This window comes from Macrobrachium rosenbergii, chromosome 20 (genome assembly GCF_040412425.1).
Source record: "Macrobrachium rosenbergii isolate ZJJX-2024 chromosome 20, ASM4041242v1, whole genome shotgun sequence".
In the NCBI taxonomy this organism is placed as follows: Eukaryota; Metazoa; Arthropoda; class Malacostraca; order Decapoda; family Palaemonidae; genus Macrobrachium; species Macrobrachium rosenbergii.
The window spans coordinates 3,940,957-3,967,500 of record NC_089760.1 but is presented as its reverse complement, the minus strand read 5'-3'; the positions used below and the strand labels follow the sequence as shown (position 1 = coordinate 3,967,500).

General features: G+C 36.5%; 1 protein-coding gene and 1 long non-coding RNA gene across 2 annotated transcripts in view; one reads left to right on the top strand and one right to left on the bottom strand.

Moving 5' to 3' along the window:
• The window catches only part of LOC136848995 (uncharacterized), a 360,950-nt gene that overhangs the window by 157,268 nt on the left and 177,138 nt on the right, over positions 1-26,544 (bottom strand). The window lies entirely within an intron of this gene.
• Positions 1-26,544, top strand: part of LOC136848994 (uncharacterized) — a 299,705-nt gene that overhangs the window by 202,337 nt on the left and 70,824 nt on the right. The window contains exons 3-4 of the mRNA XM_067121816.1: positions 5,077-6,106; positions 6,409-6,590. Coding sequence (XP_066977917.1) covers positions 5,077-6,106; positions 6,409-6,590 — 1,212 coding nt within the window. The remainder of the gene's footprint in view (positions 1-5,076; positions 6,107-6,408; positions 6,591-26,544) is intronic.

Sequence of the window (26,544 nt, the reverse complement as noted above, 5' to 3'; positions counted from 1 at the left end):
GAGAAGATATCGTGCGTAGAGGGCATCAATCAGCGTCTCTACGACATCTCATAAAATCTGTCATTTCTCCTCATTTGGATCTGAAGTGTCCCCTGCATGACCGGCAGCTATTGCCATACTTTCTCTTAATCTTAGGTTTTTATACTGTGATCGTCTAGTACAGAAACGGATGGAATAATAATAATAATAATAATAATAATAATAATAATAATTTACGTTTAGCTGGCATTCTCCTAATTATAGTCAGCCTTAGGTCAGACTGTTTAGAAGATGAGGTGATGTTAATTCCCCTATTCATTAAGATTTGAGACCCGTTTTTACGTAGTGAGAAAAACATCTAAAGATTCCAAAATAATAGAACACTAATTTTCTTTAATAGTTGCACAACCATTTCTTATACAGCGATGCACGCAATGTCAAAGAGCTACGCCAAAGAGTAGAGTATTTGAACACGGGCTTATTGGCGACCCATGTCACTTCTACTATCGCTAAGAAAAATACATAATACCAAATTTTGGGGGAATTTTTAGTGTATCAGTTCAAAATACAAAACCAGACCGTTGAAGCCCAATCATACACATTTTCATCTGCTTCGACTAATTACTTTTGTTTCATGTATTTACCATTTTCTAGGCTTAAAACGTTTTTCTGGCGATGATAAAAAAAAGTTCCTTATGAGGATATTAAGATTTCTGTCGCAAGGCAAGGGTTATTATTATTATTATTATTATTATTATTATTATTATTATTATTATTATTATTATTATTATTATTTTAACATAAAAATAACATCGACACCATCACCACCACTACCACCACCACCAACAACAACAACAACAACAACAATAATAATAATAATAATAATAAATAATAATAATAATAATAATAATAATAATAATAATAATAATAAACCAAAAGTACAGGACTGTCTACCAGTGAGGCAAACTTGTTAGAAATGCATCTCCGAAAGTTAAGTTTTCAATTCAGAAAGTAAGTGCGCATATCTCTGAGGAACGTCACCTTAGCTAAAAGCTGAATTTTGAAAGCTCCGTTGTCTTTTCTTTCACGAAAATTCCAAATTTTAATTTGTGTTGACGTAATAAAGGAAAGTAGCTGTTCTACAGGAGACTGGTATAATGATATTCTGAGCAAAACATCTGACTGGATAGTTTTTACTCTGTTCTTTGTCATGACTAGACTTTAAGGTATCTCTCTTTTCCCGAAATATACCAAGTCAATGATATTTTTTTTCTATATCTTCATTATACTCTTTTATCGATTATCAATAATAACAGAATCCTTTGAGGTGAAGTAGTGGCTTTCAAGGCAAAACATCATGAAAAGTCACAGCAATTCAAAGATACGATGCAGTCTTTGTCCAATCAACATCAAAACATCCAGTAAGGGGCACAACGAACATACTAAAGCAAGCAGATGCACTCGCGGTCGTTCACTGCAGAATTTAAACCGTGAAAACATTTTAATCAGGAAAAATACTGACAGCCACTTTATTTAATATTGTCGCAATGTTCAACTGTTCATTTGTTCAACAATGACTGGCTTCATCTGCTAATTATGTTTTAATCGAAATGAAAACATCTCGATCTAACACCAACATGGTGTAATTTTCATCACAATTATTAATTCATGAGTGCTTTATCTTGAACTTATCTTTTTTTTTATCTCGTCCTGTTTCAAGACAACTATATTTAACGCAAGCTAACATGAGGTATATACAACAATATCAAGTTGATCAATAAAACAAACTGAACTAATCCTTTTAATCAAATGACTGTGGCCTGGGTTGCTCTTGATTCAGACTAACTAGCTTCATTGTTATTCAGATTTTTATATGTACAAACCAACTGTACAATGTATCTCTACTGGTTTACTAAATGTCTTTCAATATTAAGAAGAGCAATTTGTTCGTGGTCCTTTTGCGACTAAAGAAGTCCGCTGATACGTTTTTTAATCAAGAAAATATCATCTTAACTCCATTAGTCTTTCCAGCTCTTTCTAACTCTTCTGATACTGACGTCATTCCTATAAGTGGAAACTCAAGATCACAGACATTGTGTTCTCCACATCTTTGTTCATGTATCGGTGAGACGTGGCGAATATTGAACACTTCTGTCGCAACGTTTTCCTCACGGCACCCGAGCGCTCTCAAGATGAAAGCACTGTTTTGCGGTGACGACGCTTTTTTTCCAACGACCTCAGAAGCTACAGTAACTTAGCAGTGTTTGTTCCAAAACATTCTTCACGGATAACTCTGAAGTCATATTGCTGTTCTATAGCTATAATGTAGAATATTTCGCTGGCTGCACGGGGGTGAACTGACGAAAAGCAACTACTAAGCCAGTAATTCACTAGGATATTTTGGCTATTCACTGTTATTAGAGAACACGTAATTTTGGATAAGAAATAAAAAAAAATATTCCAATAACTTTGATTAATTCTATTCGTAATTCACTTCATTAATATTATTAGAGAAGACAGACGAATCGTGTAGCTTACCAAATAAGGAAATGTAAAGAATTATGGTATAGAGTATAATCCTCTTCTACGTAATGAAAATGTTTAAGCAAAAAGGTAACAACGACAAAGGCAAAGATACATTAAAATGTTTTAAGATATCAGCAAAATACTCAAGAGGTACAAAAATCCACTAAAACGGTTATTTGCAAATACAAAACAATAATAAATATATAAAAAATAAAAAATGAAAAATTTAGTTCTCAAGTACCCAGAAAAATATATACACGCAAACCTAAACATAATGACATACTCATTACAAAAATTAAATATATAAATACTACCAGCGGAAAGGAAATTGTTCATAGGCAAAACACAATGCATAAAAGAAGACGAATGATCAATATACTGAAAACAATATGAAAACTATAATAAACTACATAATATACGAAAAAAAAACTTACGAAGAGCCTGCAACATAAGACCATTGTTGAGGAAATAAATCTATAAGTCAAAGAGCTTATCTATATCCATAAGCATTTATATTCCTAAAATCATCAATTCCGACGACGGGTCACAGAAGAATGTTTGTACCTTAATTGCTTTTTCACGATAACAGCTCAGTGAAAACAATTAAACCCTCGCAGTATCAAAATTTACAGTTTCATTAACAAACACAGATTCCTACTTCAGTATTCTTCTAATACGTCCTATGAAGCCGGTAAACATGTCAACGACGTACCTTGTAAAATAAAAGGGTAAATACACACACACGCACATATATGTACATACATACATACATACATACATACATACACACACAGATATATATATATATATATATATATATATATATATATATATATATATATATATATATATATATATATATATATAATTTGTATGAGAGAGAGAGAGAGAGAGAGAGAGAGAGAGAGAGAGAGAGAGAGAGAGAGAGAGAGAGAGAGAGAGAGAATTTGTTTATTTTGGTGTGCACAATCACGGAGAAAGTTGATCCTGGACACTCCACCCTCTGTGTAGAGTTTTCTCATTAGTGTATATGATGGTGTGTTTACCTGTCCACACCACCACACCCAAGACCCCTTTAGAAGATCCCCTCCCCCATCATCACGACACCCTAAACACCACAGAGAAGCTGACAAACACAAAGGCATATACACAGGCTTCCCCATTCTTTCCTATTTGAGTGATTTTCGTCCGTTCGTTTACACGTTTACTCCCATTCGCTGAAAGAGCGTTGGCCGGCTTTCGTTTCAGTAGCAGCAGCGTTTTGTTAACAAAACATGCTCTCTATCTAAAGCTAGTTATATGATATAAGAAACAATTATCATTTGTTGTAAACACAAGGCACCGTTATCCAGAAGATTATATTTCTCGATTGCCGATAAGATGTCATATGTATAGGCCGAGAAAAATTAATCGGAACGTAATTATAAATTTGTATCATAACATTCTTTGCGGTAGAAACAAAAATGTATAAATAATGATTACCGATGCTCATCCTAATCTCGACATTAATGCAGCCCTTTTGTAAATAAGTCAAATGACAAAGAAGCAATAATAATAATAATAATAATAATAATAATAATAATAATAATAATAATAATAATAATAATAATAGTTAACATAATTTCCTAATGTATCCGTCTCTATAGAAAATAATGTGGAATTTAGAATTTCAGATAATTTAGTTATATGATCATCCACAAGAAAGAGAAAATCTAATTATTGAAACAGAAAATCATCTAAAATCCTCGTCCATTAATATGCTCTAACAAAAGATTACGAAAGAGTTCAAAATCCAATTAACCTTTTTTTCTAATTTTACTAAAGCAATTATTCTGAAAGCTATAAATTTCTTAAAGCTTTATAACACTCAAGAACATTAACATCGCACACGCTATCAATTTTCCACGAGTGAAAAATATAAATACAAAGTAAAAATAAAAAAAAAAGCATTTCAGCGATAATTCAAAAATCTACTTTCATGAATATGAGATCTCATTAACCAAGCAATCATATCAATCAGGAGGGAAAGCTGTCAAAGTAATATTTAGCTTTAATAGCATAATTATATTTTGATAAATGTGTGATTTGCATTGCCCGAAATCATATTCACATGATATGCTAATTATATCTGAGCTCTTTGAAAACCTCCTCTTTGATTGGTGTGTACTCAGGGGCAGGAGGGAGGGCGTTCTCTGAAAGGGGAATTATTCATTTACTATTTCTGAAAAAATATTATTATTTTCGTTCTCGATCTCCCATCTTTTCCTCTCACGGTATGAACAATGTCTAGTCTATTATTTTACGAACGTTCTCTTTTGAATATAAACGAGTTTTTATTTGCATACCTCTTTGGAGAACTTCTAATCTAATCTCACATGTTCTGAACAAGTTTGTGACGTTTACTCACACTGACTTCGTACCATATTTACGTACATATCTGGAATCTTTTTTTTTTTATAATGTTCTTTATTCATTTGTACTTATTAACATGGCAGGGCTTTCCTTTTGTGAGCTTTCGTATGCTTTGGAATTACATCTAACGTTGTATTTTTTTTACTTTGTCTTCTGCAGATATTGAAAACGAGACACGACTCACTTCCAGCTCGGCAAAGAGCGAGCCCACGCCCACTTCCAGATCATCTTACGAGCGCACTTCTTTCACCATTTCTTCTTTGGTCGGGCGGAGTTTATCCCCCTGGGGCTCTCAGACTGATGACGACGGCCACGACGGACACAGAAAAGCTAAAGAGGAAGAGGAGGACGACGAAGAAGAGGAGGAACACATCGAAGTTGTAGACAGCGTCGAAGAAATCCCTCTGCCGGAACCAACCCAAGAGGTGACTCGAGAGCAAACAAAAGACGAGGCTGGCGATAAGTCGTCGCCTTCCAGATCTCTGTCTCCACCGCCAGCAGTTCGGGACGAGAGCCCACCGGTCACCTGTAGTCCTTACGACAAGCTATCGCCGACGGTGTCGAGATCTTGCGTGCCTGAATTCAGCACAGCCCTGAACCTCTCCTCGAAACCTGACGAAGGCACAACTTCCATGGTGAGAGAACCTCTAATAGCAAGTAAAGTTAGCGAAGCGGGTAACTTAGGAGCACCTTCTCTATCACCTAGGGAGGGGCCAACGTTTCCAATCACACGGCCTTTCCTTCCCGGCCTCCCTTTGCAAACAAGGGACGCGCTTCTGGAATTGCCAAGACCACCGAGCCTCCCTCTGGGCCTCTATCCGCCACACCCTTTGGTTCTGTTCAAGAAGGACGGCGAGTCGTCCTCTTCGACTAGCCTTGATGCCAATCGCAACAGCCTGGCGGTGTCCTACCCATCGTCCCTGAATTATTCCTTCCCGTGGAGTATGGGCACGGGGGAGAGCCTCTTCCCTTGGTCCCTCCCAGGGCACGGTTCTTTGCCCCTTGACGGTTCGCTAGTGAAACCTCTGCCCCTTGGGGACGTCTACTCCTGCATAAAATGCGAGAAGATGTTTAGTACTCCCCATGGACTCGAAGTCCACTCCAGGAGATCACACAACGGGAAGCGGCCTTTCGCCTGCGAGTACTGCAACAAAACATTCGGACACGAGATCAGCCTCACGCAGCACAGGTAAATAAATGAAAGAGAGAGAGAGAGAGAGAGAGAGAGAGAGAGAGAGAGAGAGAGAGAGAGAGAGAGAGAGAGAGAAACTATAAGTATCGTTTTCATCAAAACCATTCCTATTAGATCAAGTGTATCAATTTCGTTTCCCTTAAACAATTACATCTTGCAGCTTTCAAACAATACCTGATCAAACTTTAACCATTAATCCTTTGTATTTAATACAGTTCCATAGCCACTAAAAGATGAGTCAAGACATCAAAGAACGAAATCAATATTAATTAAACAAGCAACATTTTTCCTTTGGACAGGGCGGTGCACAACGCCGAGAAAGTGTTTGAATGCAAACAGTGCGGCAAGTGCTTCAAGAGGTCATCCACGCTCTCCACCCACCTCCTCATCCACTCCGATACCCGCCCGTATCCCTGTCAGTATTGCGGCAAAAGGTTCCATCAGAAATCAGATATGAAGAAACACACGTATATTCATACAGGTAAGTAGCAGAGGGAAAGATTTACTGGAAAGCCTTTTGGTAGCGAGGTTTATACACCATTCATTTAGCCCAATCTGATTACAAATGAGAAGCAAATGAACCTTGATAAGTCCTTCAAAAGCAGATTTCTGTAAGCTTCGAGTCTTGATTTTTCTTTCTCTTTCGATGATGGTTTAAAATTATAAAGAAAATTTTCTTTCCCGATTTTTCATCTGCTTCAACTTACCTATTAATTGCATGTATTTTACTAAAGGCATATAAAAAGACTTAGAAACTAGAAAGAACTTATTCATCAATAATCACTTGTAAAACAGCCCTGGCATATTTTAATACAGACCAATAATGAACACTAAAAAAAAAGTTTTCGTACTATATGAATCATACAAATCAGTACACGGGAATGCGTCCAAATATGCGAAAATTTATGCAAAAGTTTTGTTGAAATATATAATTGTACAGGAAATTGTAGATTTGAATACTTTATTTTATAGGAACAAATTATCATATGTCGTTCCCCGTTGAAATTCATGTGAAATTCAGAGCCACACGTAAGTGGCTTCACAGATTCAGTGGGTCAAATTATCACTTGCTTACTGTCAATATTTTCCTTGCCTTTATTATAGATATCGAGGCTATATGATTTCTTTATTTAAAATAACACTAAAGAAATCATTTCCCTAATCGTTTACCATAATAAGGTGCGTGTGTGTATGTATAAATATGTTTTATAATATATACATATGTATATGTAAATGTATATATATGTGTATGTATATATATGTACATGTGTACATCCATATATATATATATATATATATATATATATATATATATATATATATATATATATATATATATATATATATATATATATGTGTGTGTGTGTGTGTGTATCGTGGCAAATATATAATGATATCCTTTATATTTCATATACACTTTTATAGTGACTTTCTAAAGACCTGCTATTATCATAACTCGTGTTACTATCATGACAAATATATAACTATAAGCAGTATATTTCATGTACTATGCTTTCCTGGTGATTTTCTCAAGACTTGTTGGTACCATATTCCGTGTTATTATCATACCAAATACATAAGTATACTCACTATATTTAATGTAATATACTAAAGAAACGACTGAAAAAATCCCTGCCGTTGCCGTGTCAATGCCGGAAATGACGTGAACATGATAAACTGACAAGGTAGCCAAAGAGGCTGTTCATCTGTTCATCCACCCAGCGCTCAACGAAGCCAGCATGGAGGGCACATGAGCAGTTGCGGTGAAGGAAGAATCGTAGACGTAAACCGTAAACATAGGTTTCAGTCTCCCTACTTCCCTCCTCCAGGGAAAAACTCCCCCCTCTATCCCCCGTCCCCTCCCCCTTCCCTTACCATCATCACCGACAATTCGAATGTTCTTTTATCAGACCGGAAACCAACTATGTAATGGGATTTTATAAACCATTGGGCTGGAACCCAACTATTGACTTGCCTCTCTCCTGCGCTTCCCCCTCCGCGATGGTGACTACTGGTTACGTATGTTCTCTCTCTCTCTCTCTCTCTCTCTCTCTCTCTCTCTCTCTCTCTCTCTCTCTCTGAATTTTTTGAAGGAGTAATCAATCCATCCTTTCCCTAATGAGGCCAAAGAATTTAATAAGCAGCGAAAATTAATGAACATCGCTAAAGGGTGTTCAACTCTCTCTCTCTCTCTCTCTCCACCCATTTCATGTGTCCCTCTTATCCATCATCCATCTCCCAGTCTAAAGTCCCTTCTCTTCCTTATTTTCGTAGCATATTTAATTTCTCCTCTTCTTTGTCGTCTCTCTCTTTCATACATACAGCCCTTTAACATTATATTAATTGCCTTTTTCCACTACACATGTGATGACTGGTTGGCCACTCATTACAGCAAAACAGATACTATAATACACGCATACGGTATATTTCTATTCTTTGCTGACGTCAACAAAAAATGCGCCCAGCTTATCCTACAAAAGCGAAAAGCACAAAAGTAGTCGCTACTTGCAGACTCTACGACGTGAGCAGGGGGGAACCACTGACCAAAATAAGCTGACTGGAAAATATAGTATGAGCCATTTTCCCCGAAACCCACAGAGATTAAATGTTTTCTTCAAAAAGGTCACAGAGGTCACTGGAAAGAGAAATTAACCAGGAAGCATCAAGGCATCTTATCGACCTGTATAGAAGAGAAACAAGGTTTTTCATTATTTCTATTCATTCAAATATCAGTATTTCATTAGCTACCTATTCCATAACCTGTTTTAAGCACTATTACCTCATTCAACTCTTCTTCGCTTCGACTGAGCGTTACTAAGATAGGGTAGCATCATACGCCAAAGGATTCGCAGTACTAAGAGATGCAGATACGGCAATGATGAAACAATAACTTCAAAGAAAGCTCATCAGAGATCTTTAAGAGAGCTCAGATCAAAACAGAGAGAGAGAGAGAGAGAGAGAGAGAGAGAGAGAGAGAGAGAGAGAGAGAGAGAGAGAGAGAGAGTAGTGCAACAATAGCCGACCAAAGTGATCACTAATGATATTAAGCATTTTATTGTTAAAAGCACTGTTAACTACTGTCGTACAACCCGGTCTAATATCCATTTATAAATACAATTAATATACACACAAGTCCTCTCATAAACCTCGCCCTGTATATTATGCATCTCTCTTAAAGCATTAACTTGAACAATAGTTGCAATCAGCCAGCTTAGCCCTCTCTCTCTCTCTCTCTCCCTCCCTCCCTCATCCTTTCGTTCCATAAGAATGGAATGCAAAGCAATGAAACACAAGCTATTTTCTAAACTAAACAAAACAACTTATGAAAACGACCTGAAGAGACTAGGTAGTGTGAGAACGACCTCACGACGCACACAACAAATATAATAATAGCCGGGACAAACGGTGAGAGAGAGAGAGAGAGAGAGAGAGAGAGAGAGAGAGAGAGAGAGAGAGAGAGAGAGATAGTAGTCTGGGGGCAAACTATCGTTAACTACCGGTAGGGTCGTGAGCTGTAAGAGGTCGCTTGGCAGATGGTTAACAAGTGCAGGTCATCAGAGGAACGCAGCAAGGTGCAATCATCAGTAGCGCTCAATTTGACGGCCCATGTAAACAGGAGCAACTTATTACCCTGAACAATATTGCCCCATTATGCTAATTCATTTACACAGCACAAACCCCGATCCGACCCCTCATCCCCCACCCCTACTCTCTCTCTCTCCCCAAACCAATTCTGCTAGACTTCGTACTATTCCGTTGGGTTTCGTTTCTTCACTCGGCTTCAAACGCGAACGAGACCGTGGTTTCCCATTCCCATTTTCATGTCTTATATTTTGTAAATGAATGCTGAAATATTCGGGTTGCCGTTTTTCTTAACGTCATGAATTTTACCCACAATCAGTTGATATTAAAACCTAAAAAATTAATCTTGGAGTCATTTCAGTGACATCGACTTGAACTAGGAGAAGCAATAATCTCCCTTCTCATCGGCCATCCACACGCACTTACTTCGCATTTGTTCGTTTGACAATTCCGCTTCCTCTTATCAAGAGATCCCTGCAAATGGTGACGGTCCTCTCACCGTTTCTCTCTATCCAACCACTCTTAGAACTCTCTCTTCTCTTTGTAAATCTCTCTCTTTCTCTCTATCTCTCTAAAAAAAAAAATAACTATTTTATGTTAGTGTTTGATGCATTCGCTGCATTTTTGAAAATAGATTTTGCGGATGGCCCCGTGGGCGGGTATGGGAAGCATACGAAGCAGAAACTATCATTCGTTTTCACATTTCCTTCTTTAGTCACACGGACAAAAATTTAATATCCGTTTACTTTCGAGTTTAGATATGCCTAGATGGTCCACCGGTGAACATGGCTGAAATTTGTACTTTTCATTATTTAAGCTTTTTTCATGAAGAATACTTTAAAAAAACGGGGGGGGGGCATATTCACTGTGATAACAATAACACAAAATAAAATAGACACCTGATTAATCAGGCAGATCTAGATTAATCTATAAAACAGATCGGCAAGAATCTAAACGAAACCCAGAGTAATTACAGATAATTATCATGAGTTTGAACCGAAGTAAATATCTTTAATCAGAACTCACACCATACTAAACGAGGTGAAAAAAGAAAATCAGCAATAAGTACAAAGACAAAAATCAATCATTCTATTTTCCTCTCTCCTAATATACACACATAAAATAAGTATTTATAGATATATTGTATGGTGAGACCAACTTCTTGATCCAAAATTCCTACGAGCTCACAGAGCGGAAGAGACTTTCTAAACAGTATATTCAGTCATTCAAATATTTCTGAATATATATTACGCGATGTTTCATTGAGCAAATACTAGAAACTGCTATCGTAGAAAATCTTGCATTTTTGGGGGTAAAAAAAAAATAAATAAATAAATTGTGAGAAGAATATTTTTGTTTAAACATAATGACCAAAAACTACAAAAACCAAAACCCAGCGATCTGGACACTGAATGAAAGTAGAGAAATCGTGAAACTCCTCGCGATTACCCTCGCCTACGAAAGAGAGAAGGAAAAATAAAAGCACGCAATAAAACACATCCAAAATAATGGAACCGAAAACCTGCCATGTTCATTTCGTCCTCTCCGATGCTCCTGCCGAGCGTTATTTCAATTTTTCCCTTCCTTGGTTACAATAACGAAACCTCCGGAATGGGTACCAAGTCGCGGGATGCAGGCAATCGGACGGAGGTAATGGCGTTCGCTGAGAATAGCCGCCCGGTGACCACTTTGTATTCAATAAGCATGTCGGTATCAATGTAATTTACTAAGCTGGAAAATAGGTCGGGGTCTAAATTGAATTGTAGAAGGATGGGGGATGCGGGGGGTTTAAATTCATCACATGGGCCATATTCCAGAGGGAGAGAGAAGGGGGATATCAGAAGGGGAAGGGTGGATCGTAGGGGTGGGTGGGTAAGGTGGTCTACGATCGAGAAAGGGGAAAAGACATTCCCAAGGCGGAGGAGGGGAGGAGGGAGGGGAAGGGTGCAGATGGCGGGGAAAGGCCAGAAACATTAGCGACGCAATCACCCTCACGGTCGTTAAACGGGACAATTGAAGCCCTAAAAATCTTAGGTAGGGGATTCTCTCATTCTACTCAAGCATTTCCTCCAAATCTAGAACCCTGTCCGCTTCGGACTCGTTTCATTTTCGTGCTTCAACGGCTTCGGTTACATCAGCTAATTTTATTCGTTCACTCCACCGACCTTATTTCTGTTCGTTAATAAAAACGTATTTTGCGAATGACTTTTTTTTTTTAAGCGCTTCAGCTTTGTTGTCATAAACCCTGGATGCTTGTACTAATAAGTGGGATCATTCGTCGAACTTTTTAAAAATCAATTCTTTTCTGAGATATAATACTCATATATATATATATATATATATATATATATATATATAATCTAATAAATTCTGACCCAATACCGTTGAACTTGGCGGTTTTATTCCTTTCAAAAAAGGGAACCCGCAGCATCCAATAACACTCATGCTTCTGGCAATTTATGAGAACGAGTATTTTCGCAAGAATATTTACGGCAAATTGTTTGAGCTTAAAAGAGTCTAAGCAGTAACTGCAGCACTTTGAACTATGCACACAGAAAAAAAACATAAATCCAAATGTAAATGTTCCCTCGATCTCTACTCTTTTTTTTTTTTTAACACCAAAGAATTTTTCAAACTTTTCTTTTATTCGTGAGGCGTACTTTGCAATATTTTTTCCGCCCTGAAGAAATTTTTCAACTATTGTGACGCACTAGGAGAAATATTCTTGCAGACCTAGTCAGTCACCTTAAAGCATTTTGAAGCGTCAACTTCTTGGTGACGTTTTGTGGGTGAAGAGCACTGATAATATCGCGACTACACTACCCTTATATCGGCCCTTGAGTCTTCAAATAAATGTCAGATAATTATAAAGAAGTCTCTTTTAAGAATAACTGAGTACTGTTATGCAAAGGTGTAAAGGAAAAATGCCTCCAGTCTTTAAAGAAACATAAAAATCGCGAAGTTCACTCGAGTTACTGCTTATCCCATTCAAAGGCTATTCATTATTGAAAGTGGTGTCCGTTTATCTGTATGTGCATAAACATATAAATCGATTTCTTTTTCATTTTAAACTTCAGCCACTGAGCAAATGGTTGTATTCTGAAACAGTACTATGCATAAGAATCAAATGTTCATGTAAAAAAAGTATGGCATAAATAATTCTTTTGAAACAAATAAATACTAATTGAAATCAGGCTAACAACAATTTATGTAAATACCTCTCTCTCTCTCTCTTTCTCTCTCTCTCTCTCTCTCTCTCTCTCTCTCTCTCTCTCTCTCTCTCTCTCTTCTCTCTCCAGCGCCCTTCGGATCCTCTGCATCTTTCTTTGTTAGTGAGCAAAAGCCAGAAATGTACGATTTGTCAGATCAAAAGAACGGGTTTATCAATATGCCTCCCTTGCTGAGGTCTGCTTTGTAAAAATGCTAAAGCCCTAAATTGGCCTTTGATTGCATGGTTACCTCGACAATTTGCTATTGCAGAATGCTGCTGCTCCATGCTGACTGGAGGCTGTTGCAGGATTGAGACTTATTTTTTCCTTTTTGTTATCATTTCCGAGGCTTTGGACTTTGAGGCTTCATTTTCCGCTGTCTCACAACTTCGGACTTCCCTTTATTCCAGGAAAACCAATTTTGGAATGGGTTATTTCAAGGAGAAGCAGAGGAAAAAAGGGTTGTCCTCTACATCAGCATGCTGACGGGATATTTCACAAACATTTCGTCGAAGCTCAAAAATGAATTCATTTTTCATCATGAAATAAAACGATGTCCTGAACTATAAGAAGCGCAGTTATTGTAATTATCAGAAGAGAGCTTCTTACAGAACGACAATAAAACCCTCTATTTTAGTCACTTCAAATTTTTCTATGTGTCACAACGGTAGTAAATTAGATCATAATACAAGAAATGTTAATTTATTATTTATATTCACTTGATATAAGCTTTCTTTTATATTAAGCCAACCAAGACCTCTTAGCTTCTTGATTTTCTAACATTTTGCTTTTAGATTTACCCACTGAATCAGAATCTCTAACCTTTTACAGTAACAAAATGTAAAACAGAGAATTTCTTCATGTATTTTCCGTTTGGACTCAATGTTTACAAGAGCAAGTGTGTCCAAAAGTGTCTTGTTTGGCTTAATAACAAGAAATCATTATTACTCTGATAAACGATGAGGATATTTAAAAAAAAATCTGCCATACGAACACATGATCTTCCTGGATAGCGATATTCCTGCTCAGTCAGTATTCAAGATTTTTCTACAAATAAAAGACGCACTCCCAGCCGCGCAATTTCAAAGCTATCAGTTACTAGTTTTCCCCAAAATTAGCGCTTCTCTAAAGGTACTTATTCTGGCCAATGTTCCTTATAGATGAAGGAGAGTTTCTTCTACTATCAAACGGCCTCTCAACACGCAGAAAGCCACCTCTTACTGCATTTACTCTGATTTTTTGGGGAAGTTTCTACGTCTGAGCTCAAGACAGTCCGTCCAAGCAATATGACCACCTTGTACGTATAAGAATGCCTTTAAAGGATACCTGCGACCATCTGGCCGTTCCGGAATACTGGCAACTAACAAAATAAGGACGTCGTGAATGGTGATATTAATTATCCAATTTTTTCAACAAAATTCTTGCAAGTTTCAAGGAACAAATATGAAATCCAAGTCGCAGGAAAAGGATATAGCATTTTTTAACCTTCCTCGTTCGTGCCTAATAATTTGACACCTGATTTTCTTATTCAACTTGCACATAAATACTAGGAGTTGCATACCTATGCCTACAGTATATGTTTGGACCCTTTGGTAGATAATCAAGCTCTGATTTCGACCTTCAGCTTATCAGTGCCCTACACTCAAGTTACACGGCCAACACATCTGTGTTATTTAATGTTTTCATCATAAATATAGACTTAGTTATTATTTAGCTGCATACTTGCCTCATCAATTTCTTTGGAACAGATGGTCAGCAGAGATACCCTTAATAAAGGTATTTCCGTTTTACGGATGATGAAATCGTAAAACTGAAAGGGAAATAAGGCAGTCTTACTCCTTTTAGACGTGTAAGTTTCAACATTAAATGCAATCGCTATCTAACCCAAGCATAATTAACTATGAAGCCTCATATTGGCTCGAATATCATCCTACTATAAAATTATATTTCCTTTTAAAATCAACCATACACTCAATCAGGTCGCCATCCTTTGCATGCACCACGATCCGGGAGACTCCACGACTTTGATCTTTCTGGTACTGACTCTAAGGACTTTGATCTTTCTGGTACGGACTCTAAGGCTGAATTACTTTAGGGTACCGTTTTCCCCGATCCTGTCATTAAATCCTTTCCACTTTCTTAGGAAATCTACTGCAGAGTAACAACCATAAATGCAGAAACCCAACCGGATAAGGTTGTTCAAAAACAAACTCGAGACCGTAACGTGGTTATCTTGATTGACTTCAATAATTTAGTAACCACAGACCTCTCCATTTGACAGGTGCATTAAATGAATCGTGACTGAAGGAGGCACTGAAATCCACAATCTGAAAGTGCATGGAATAAAAGATGCCATGCTTTGGTTCACTCTTGAGTTTGTGACACACGGGATCTGTTTATGAGCAGTATGTAGTTCACAGTCCACAATGTGACTTACTAATCACCGCGGAATACAATATTGTACATGGAATCCACCTACCTTTAGGACCTAGCTGAATGCTAATCCAGTTGACGAAAAATGCAAGCAAAACCTTGTTAAACTATTATTATTATTATTATTATTATTATTATTATTATTATTATTATTATTATTATTATTATTATTATAAATCAAGCTTGCTGACCTGTAACATGAAATTTGTAGTGCTATTCTTACTGTTATCAGATGCTCGTCATCCCAGAGATTTCCGTTCCTACTTTACCCTTACGCAACTGAAGCATGTAATACCAGCGAATGTGAGGTCAAACAAAAATCCGCATCGCAGCCCCTTGGCAGGACTCAAACTGGGAAGCTAATAATGCTTCAGGATTTTTGGGATAAATTAAGCGTCTAGATATGAAGGTAAAACAAAATATATTTAGTCTTCCATTCTTACATAAGATGCATAGCTTTTGAACCCTAGTGAGGACAGCTGATTCTTTTTATTATTGTTCTTAGACATGGAAAAAAAATCAGCCCAGATTCAACGTGATTATAATTTAACCAATCAGAAATTTTTGCAATAACGTATTAGCATTTAATTGTATAAAAAAAAGATTCTACGTAAGGAACTTTTTTTTTTATTAAAAATCATACAATCTAACAGTTGTAAAAATATAAAATATATTGAACAACATGCAGTCTATGGTTCTTAATTTCCTTTAACCTGCCATTTTCCCAGCATAAATATTTCATCCGTTCGTTCGCTTCATCTAGTCAAATGAAAAGACGAAAACCAGACAAGTGATATAAAAGACGGTACTATTAAAATGGATATAAACTGGCGGTCAATTTGGCAACAGTAACTCTCCACAACAGACGCCGGCAAAAAATTTGTCAAATGTGTCTGTATTTCATGCGTATGCAATAGTCAATTTAAAACAAAATCATAAAAAAGTAAGTGTCGACAATAGATATGATAAATAACAGATAACGAAGACTGCTGCTGGCACGAACAGTTTCACCCACCAAAAACGGTAATGGGAAATGCCAAAGAGAAAGAAACTCCACAGCTATCGACATACTCGTACACACCCCCGTCGTGACTTGTCACGTCACTGGAAACTCTGTCCAAATCTTCCAGGGACCTGTAGGGATTTCCTCGGATCACCGTGTTCATAGCAGGATATTCCCTTAAGTCAGTGGCCCTTTTGTTTAGCTTAGAAACAAAAGCTATTGTTAACACCATAGTGGGAAGCAATTCTTGTGAGCGTGCCTCTGGAACAATTCCTCTGAATCAAATCGCTTGAGCTTTATCTGAACAGCAGTGTCAAGTTGTATCTTCACTTTCTGGACATTTTACTATAAGGAGAATGTGCAATGATCAGTTAAATGACTGATATGGATAATAAAAGAAATTCAATATATAACAGGAACATAACTTCGTCGAATATCATCGCACTGTAATCAGACTTGACAAAAAGTGACAGCTGAATGAATACATTTCTAAAAAAGTGACAGTTAAATAAATACATTTCTCAGTCTTGTTTTGAGCGTGATATACACATCAATAGTATGGCATGGTCTACAGAACCTTACCGCTTTTTCACCATTATATATTCTTATCATTCTACATTATGCTCAACATTTTAGTAGGACATCTTTACGCAAAATTTCCTTGGGTTCACATCAAATTCTCTTTACTAGTGAAGCATTTTCGCATTTTAAGAGTCAAATCTCTTATAAGAAAAAAAAATCGAACAACATCGCTCATTTTTGGCAAATTCGCGATGTGAAAAATCCCCATTACTCTGATAGTTTCCTTTAAAAAATTCAGATCCGCCTTCTCCGTTCAAATGTTTCATGTGTACATTCAAAAAAAAAAAAAAAAAAAAAAAAAGGAAAACCTTTAACTCACTCAATTCCCCTTAATCCTTTTCTAATTTTGATGGGCATTTCTCATATGCTGCAATTCTACTTCACAATGGAAAAACCGAAAAACAAGCAAAATCTTTTTTTTTTTTCTTTTAATTCTTCGATCTCTCCTAAGAGTAGGTGTGTTTCATCTCCCTCTCAACGAATTCATCCTGTTAATCAATTTTCTTTCAATTACGCAATTCCAACAAGCAGAATATTTTCATTTTCGAGGCAAAGAAAGCTCCAAAGATTAAAAAATAAAAAAAGTTAGTTTTGCTAAAAAAAAAAAAAAAAAATCTTCACACATTCCTGATAAAGTAAAAATTCGGGATTTTATTTCATCCTGCTATGAACTGGGATGTTCATCGCTTAATCTACTATTCATCTAGAACGTCCACTTGTATCGTTGTATATTTGATTTCGTTTCCAATTGGGTTAAGCTAATGGTCCCCTAGTCCCCATACCCTAGCACTACCCTACCAATCCTTCCACCAATTGGGACGCTGGGTTATTCCGGTTGAAGGATATTTCAGCTTCATGCATTTCACACCATTCCTAAACCACACCCCAAGCCGTCCCATCCCACCTCTCTATCTCTCTCTCTCTCTTAGAATCATCCCCCCCCTTCTCTTAACCCAAGTGAAGGCCCACCTTCGGTTTCCCCTACTGTATGTCACTGGATATGCAAAGTTACTCTCATTCCACAAAAAAACAGTCTGGCGACGCAGTAGTGGCCATCAAAAAAGAAAGCGGTCGAAGTGATGGAAAAAGAGGACTCTCGTCCAAAACGTTGCACAAATCCTCGTGTATGAATACGTCTGTCTGTTTATATGATCACGGAACGGACCTTAGCGACAATGCAAAGAGAATAATTGGACAGCTGTCTTTACAGCGCAATGAACATTCCCATTTCACGTACATGTCTTTCCAGGTCAGTTTCGTCACTGTTGGAGTTATGCTTTAATAAACAAACGAAAAGCGAATCGATATTCTGAAGAGGCTTAATGATCACAGTCATCATTTCCCTTTTTCTTTAGTGCAATAACCAACACTGCAACTACATTTTTTACAGTATCGAACTCCAGATGTGATGTTTATTTGAAACCACAGCATGAGCTTGATACGTTGCTTAGAAACAAGTTCCACAGTCACAGTTACTATGGATATTATTCAGAACACCAGTTTATCAAAAACGAAAAGAAGTAAAGAAGTAACTGGAAAAGCTGTTTAACAGAGGTAACGTTACATAGCATATCATACCAGATGGTGAAATCATATGTATCATAAAAACGTAATTCCACTGCCACCTGTTGCTCGAAACGTATGACAGACAATAAGGCAGTTTCCTTATGAAATAAACCTGTACAATCTCTTACTTACAAAGAAGCCGACTATACTAGGAAACGAAAACAGCTAACTCTAACTACACTTGCCCACTGAATGCAAAAGTTCTTTGGTGACCAACAAGTAAATATCTGCACAGTTGAAAGAATATCGATATCAGTAATAATTCTAATGTTCTCTTCGACGAAGATCGGAAATATATCCTAGTAGCAGAGGTAGAGGGTTCCAGAAAGTTGTATGAAGGATCACAGGGCAAAAAACTAATCCATCTACCCCAAGAAAGATATTCGTGGATGCTCCAGCGCTCTTTATGCACAACAGAATTTTCATTTGTGTAAGTTTCCGAATCTTTTGCAGTCGCCAGGAAAACATACAATTTGGGAAAAATATGACAGGGTAAAAACCAATTTTTATTGCCATGACTTATGATTTTTTTTTATCTTGAAAGGGGAAATCAACCTCTTCCGCTGACGTTCAAGCTCTTCTTTAAATTCAGCACTATTTTCACCCTCATTTACTCACGGGTGTTGTCCGTCCAACAGCCACTATGCGGAATAAAAAAAGAGCACACTCACTCACCCACAAACCCAAATAAGCATGGTTTATCGCCCCATATGTCAAATATTTCACAGCGACATTTAGTTACTGTTCACCTGCATGTCGAGAGAGGCAAAGGTTTGTCTGCAAAATGTGTCAACTGTATGATATCATGGTAGACTACAGTGGTCAAAAATACACTGGTATGCATAGGTAGAAAAGGTACCCAAAGTTACCATCAATCTTGTATCCTTGAATGGTACTTCTGTCAAAGGATATAATTAATAAATCATCTCCCTAATTTTCTGTAACTTACAACACCAACTAGGACATCTGTATTCACAGATCTCTCTCTCTCTCTCTCTCTCTCTCTCTCTCTCTCTCTCTCTCTCTCTCTCTCTCTCTCTATATATATATATATATATATATATATATATATATATATATATATATATATATATATATATATATATATATATATATATATATATATATATATATATATATATATATATATATATATATATATATATATATAGAATGGAATAATAATTGGAATATAAATTTCGGCCAAAGGCCTACCGCTGGCTGGGACCTATGAGATCATTCAGCGCTGAAAGGGAAACTGAGAGTAGAAAGGTTTGAAAGGTGTAACAGGAGGAGGAAAACCTCCCAGTTGCACTTTGTTAGCCGAAGGAACACTAAAAAGAACCCACGTAATGCCTACAGTACACCGCGTGAGGTTCGCTGACGGTATTAACAGCCCCCCCGCCCCCCAACCTCTACGGTGCATATTTAGACATCTACTCCCTATTTTACCAAAACCGAAATGACAAAGCAATATGCAAATAAAACGGACAGAATTTCTTGCAAATAAAACGGACATAATTTCTGATAAGTATTTGTTTAAATAGTAAGTAAATAAAAATTCTGCACTGACGAAAAGGGACGCTGCATCAGCACAGACTGCAAATGCAACGTCGCGTGCAAAGATTTCATTTACTAACTGCGTCTTTGAATTTGGGATTGTGTGTCTATATGCGTGCAACTTAATGTACGCAGATTACGTATATGTATGCACGAATCAGGTCGGCTTTAGAGAAATTAAATTCCAAGGGAGTACAGTGGAGGTAACATAACGTAATAAAAAAGTCTGTAAAAGTTTAGATGAAATTAACCAATCACACTCACAATCATAAGTAAGCGCGCGCACACACACACATATATATATACAAATATATATAATATATAAATGTCTATATAAAATACCGAAAAAGTTCTAGACAAAGATAGCAGCGGTTGGTAAAGAATTTACCAAGTACAAATTTCTGGTCTTTTTCTGTTCCACAAGTGCGACAGTATTCAAATACACACACAAATATATATATATATATATATATATATATATATATATATATATATATATATATATATATATATATATATATATATATATATATATATATATATTACATTTGTACTGTATATTACAGTATAAATATGTATATAACAGACAGCCTGCGAGATAGGAGTGAATGGGTGTTGGGAACAATGAGTGTACGAGGGTTTCACGCCAAGACGATGAGCATTTTTTGTAGGCTTACAAAAGTTAATGTCGAAGAAGTTTTCTGAACAGCAATTTAAGTATGATTACTTTCTTTTTACTATTCCAAAATATGAGACATTATTCAATGTTGAATATATATATAGCATATATATATATATATATATATATATATATATATATATATATATATATATATATATATATACAGTATATATATATATATATATATATATATATATATATATATATATATATATATATATATATATATATATATATGTATATATATATGTGTGTGTGTGTGTGTGTGTGTATGATGGTGCCGTTAATTTTACTAAGGAGTGGCCTTTTTGTTTTTGTAAGACATTTTGTACTTCAGTGTTCGTGTGTCAATGTACATCCGCATTTTCGTACGTTTAGTGCATTTCACTATTATTACGCCTGTATCAAAATTATTGAGAAAAAAATACAAAATATGACAGGAATCAAAGCAATTTGTCAAGGACAGTCATTTTCAAGCTGTTCAGACAATAAAGGAATATTAGTGCAGACGATTCCAGAACATAAGCTTCCAGAACGCTTCAAATAGTCAAAGAGCTTTTTTGTTATCAGAGTGCCAACATGACTATTTTTTACCTCATTGCACCCACCGTCTTGCATGTGCCTCAATAATATTCTGGAACTTCAGCTGAATCACTGTCCCAATCTAATTCGAACTCTCTTTAAAATAATTATGCCAAATTCACACACTTATTTACCAACTTCTCTTCTGTAGTTCTCCGCATTACTACATCTTTTTTTGTGACGCCCTAATGCTGTCAGAATGAAAAACCATTTACTGGAACACTTTTGATGATAACCGGCCCTTCGAGCGGCAATGCAAGCTGACCACCTTTCTATCTTACTCTCACCGTAGCAAAAGCACAATCTGAAAGAGGAAGAGGGCCATTTCACGTAAAAATAATGAAGTCTTACAAGTCAGAAATTCTGAACATATTTAATATTCGCACGTGTTCCCACACGACTCCACACCGGATCATTTACATTAATGTGCAGAGCACAGTAAGGAGACAGGTGACGCAGAGCCTCATACTCTGTAACCGGTGAGATGACTTTAATGAATAGGTTTTAAGTTATAGGTGTTGGAATCGAGGATAAATGTGACTGGTTCATGAGCCATAACATAATGACGTGCAAACATTCATGCAAAGTCAGAAACACAACTGAACGAATATAACCTGGTTCATGAAACGCACAAAATTGGAGAAGAAAATAAAGTTTGACGTGACCAATTAAGGAAATCCACAAAGAAGAAATAAACACTCGATTCCTTGCAAAGTCATGAAACACAGAGACTGGCTCAATGGGACAGAGCGTTCTTCAACTTCAAGCCCTGCTCTATCCCACAAACCCTCGTGAAGCATTAATGTCCACGTTGCACGTGTGGTTAACTAACAATTGTTATCCTGAATGCTTTGAAATTTTCTGTAGTCTTTATATTAAGTTTAGAATACATATTTTCTACCAGCTGGGTACTTTGGGTATGAAATGACTAATTTTTTTAGGAAAAAAAAAATTCTTCGAAATAATATGACGTTCTCATAACGTCTTCCCATTCATTAAACCATCTCACCTTTCATAGGTAAAGTTTTGGTCACTGCTCTAACGCGTCCAAAAGGAAGCGTTTTTTCTTAACCCTAGGCAACTTCTTAACAAGTGTCAGGTGCCAACACTTACTCTGCAGAAATTGGTAATCATCGGATTACCTGGTTCAGTGCTGATTATTTTTTGCCACCGCTCAGTGGGTTTTTTTTTTCAATTTCTGCTTTCTCCGCTCTTATAGCCTTTCTTCTTCTAAAAGGCAGTTCTATCGCTTCTATCGTGGTTAAGTCCCACCTTTTTTCCTTCCCTTTCTTGTTTACTTCAGGTCTGGGCACTTAGGAAAGGGCATTAGGCTACGCATTCCATTTGCCTTTGCTCATAAAAATAACGGTAATGTGAGAAACAGTCGAGGCGATAAGTCACAACGTTAGGGACGTTACGTACCATTCTTAGGCTTATACTAATTCACCTTCATTCCCCTTTTTCGCATAATGGAGAAGCTGGCCCCGGGCTAGACAACAGCAAGTCTAAACGTGGAGCTCATTACACATAGAATGTTACTCGTACACGAGAAACTTTTATATAGATATATATATATATATATATATATATATATATATATATATATATATATATATATATATATATATATATATATATATATATATATATATATATATATATATATATATATATATATATATGTCAGTGTTTTAGTGTTTTATGAAATGGATATTATCATTGATTCTACAAATCTTGTAGGTTAACCTTCTAAAAATTTCGAAAAAATATATTTTCCACGGACAAAAATCATGGAATGTATAAAAATACCAAGTAAATGAATGAATAAATAAACGAAATAGTCAAATATGACCAAAGAACCTGTCTCCTAATGTAGCTAAAGCCTTAGAGATCATTCTACCTTAATTTTCTGCCATTCCATGAAGTCCAATATGGTGAATTTAACAAAATTCCTTTTTCCCAACGAACTAAATACTGGCAGCCCAAATGCAACAGATTATTGAGGAACAAGCATTGCTGCTATTTTTCTTTCATTCTAAAATTTTTAGGGCAGATGGGAAACTAAAAGAGCAGAATATCATGATGACAGGATAAATGTCAAACAAAATCGGTTGCATACTTTTTCTTCTCCAGAGGTGTGAGAGATGGTGTAGTGCGAAAACATTTTCTAGGATCTTTTCGTACCTTGTCACCAAACTCTGCCTTAGTAACCAATATTATTGGTAAAATTGAAAGTAGCAACCTTCGTGCTTACGAGGTACAGCTACGAGGAACACACACAACTTTAATTCAACCATTAATACAGAAATCGCTGACGAATTTGATGCAGAGCTTGGTGGCAAGATGGAATAAACCATGCTGCGCCATCGCTTCAACTTTTATCACGGCCGTCTAGCAGTTTTTGTTACTTCTTACAAGGCTACTTTTTCTTTACTTTTTCTAATTAAATGACCTCTAAGTACTTCTAACGAAGAATCTCTACAAAAAATCATTCTACGTTTAATTTGCAATCATTCTAGACGAGCTACCACTCGCAATTATCACAGCAACGTTATCAAAGTCGCCGAATAAATTCCTTGCAAAAAGCATCTGGCATCAAATTAGCGAGCGACGACGTCGTTTGGCAGGATTATCACGCATCTCGCGTCTGACAATAATGAAGCAACCAGAAATGGCATCACGATACGTGACAAAAGTGACAACGTCCGTGATATGTGACACTGATTTCAAACACACGGAGAAAAGTCGCGTGTGTGATTTAATCTATTACGCGATAAATGTGACCAAGTTCGTGAACACCGACACTTTACTGCAAACGGATCGTGAAGTGTCATGCGCCAGAAGTTCTATCAAAACTGCATAAAAGAGTACAATCAGGTTCTACAACTGTCTACAGCCAGGATGGTTGCTTTGAAGTGCTTTTCAGTTATCAGGGTAAACTTGAGCGATTTCTGTTGAGAGAGAGAGAGAGAGAGAGAGAGAGAGAGAGAGAGAGAGAGAGAGAGAGAGAGAGAGAGATTGATATTTTCAAAAGCATTGCCATACCACCAGGTCATGAAAAAAAAGTTCTGTTAAATTAGGATGTTACACTTCTTCAAAAAAAAAAAAAAAAAAAAAAAAAAAAGGAAAAAATCATCCGGCCCAACTGCATCTTACCTATCTGAAAGTTTAAAGAAAGCAATAAAGATTAAAATACAGAAATAAATTTTCGCTAAGAACCTGTCAGCCTAAATTTGCTTTCATCCAACGCTGCGGGACGCGGTGCTGAATACCTGGAAATTGAAAATAAAATATCCAGAGGAAAAGTGTGAAGATTCCGTTGACCCTATCACCTGAATTCTCTAAACCTATCAATCACAATTTTGGAATATGATGGTTTATCGGAATTTCAAAACTTCCCGTTCACCGGCGGGGAAAATGACGACCTATCCGGATTCAAACATGCATACACATACTCAAACGCGCCCACGCCTACACAAAAACACACATACACAAGGGGTCAGGGGATAATCATGGACAGGCAAGGAGGTCGAGGAGCAATTCATTGCCAGTGGCAAAAGAATGACTGATTTCTATCAAAATTTATGACCTTCAACAGACTCCGAACAATTCCTATTCTATTCCAGTGATTAACTTATTTCCCACAATTGTAGTTAGCATCTTTTTTTTCTACTTTTTAGTATATGTAGTACAAGATGAGAAAGATTCTACTAGGGGCAGCGTAATAAATAATGATTTTATTCGCAGCAGCATAATAAATGAAACCCTCTAAATCATCCATTCTTTGATTATAATGCCTTCTGCACGGATATTCAAGCAATTTCGATCAATATCAAATGGGTACCTTTTTTTAAAAAATCTTCTATTTGAAGCTTACTGCACAGGTATACTTACAGGAATTCAATATTTCGTCATCATTTTCATGATATGTACTTCTAGTCTATAAAATCATCAACAGCAGTCCATTTCACAAAGAGATTTATTTTTTCATAACTTCTTTTCTAAGTCAAGTAAATTTTTCAGCAACTTACACTTCTATGTCACTAGGAATATCGACGACTCACTTGTATACTGGTGAGGCTACTCAATTATTTTGGAGATTTTTCAGCACAATATTTGCTGCTACATTGGATTCTTGCATTTCTTAGTTGCAGAACTTGAAAATGATATCATTTTGGGAGATATAATGCCGTCAATGCAATGCACGATGCTTCATCCTTCTCGTCTTACCGTCGAAGCGTTACCTTCGATCTGGATGTCATCAGCAAAACTCTAGCTTTATATTCTAGTAAAAGTCATTCGGATTGTGATCGATTTCCTCCCCCCTCAGTGGTAATGCGATTTAAGCCTATTCCGACGACTTCCTGCTGCACCACCTTCAGTGTGCTTCATTATTTCAGTGGGAAATACTTATAATTGCTTACAGTTCCTGTACCTCATCAGATATTAAGTGCAACTGATTTCACAGATCATCAACATTCCCACTCTGGTAAAGAGGAACTTCGTCCTGTTAATACAAAACTATAGAACCATCTCTCAAGTTGACAGTTCTCAGGTATGTTTTAAAAACCATAAATAATATTTTGGCTGCAACAGAGCTTCATTTATCATGTTTGGGGAAAAAAACTAATAGCAAAACTGAAATAGAAGGAAATGTCTTTTTGTACTGCCAGAATGCTGGTATCATAATTATTGTCGCTGGCCAAATAACTCTAAGAATAATTAGAATGATGAAATGACACACAAACTTACAACATATACTGAATATCCCTTCCAGTATAAAATACGGATCATAACTCAGATTCCTCAGAATTTACTATGAGTAACAAATAACCAAAGCTTAATAATGATAGTTTAGAAAATAGCATGCAAAGACGAATAAGGGGTATTTCAGGCAATTTATAAAAAAAAAAAAAATAACAGAGCAAAATCAAGCAGGACATAATTTTGCTCTTGAAACGGCAGTTCAAATTTAGCCTTTTTCCGCAATCTAAAAAATTACCTCTGATGTTGCCTTTCAAGATCGCAAACATTTCATTAGTGCATAAAATCCAATAGACGCATCATTCTTTCAATAACTAGGGATGGTAATAATATCAGTTCTTAAGGCATGACATTAAAGAGTACGTACAGTAGTGCGTTTTTGCGACGGAGAGACCATACCATTCACAAGAGGTCAAGTCTATCGGAGTAATAAGACTAACAACCCTACCGTGTTGTAAATTTGGATCAGATG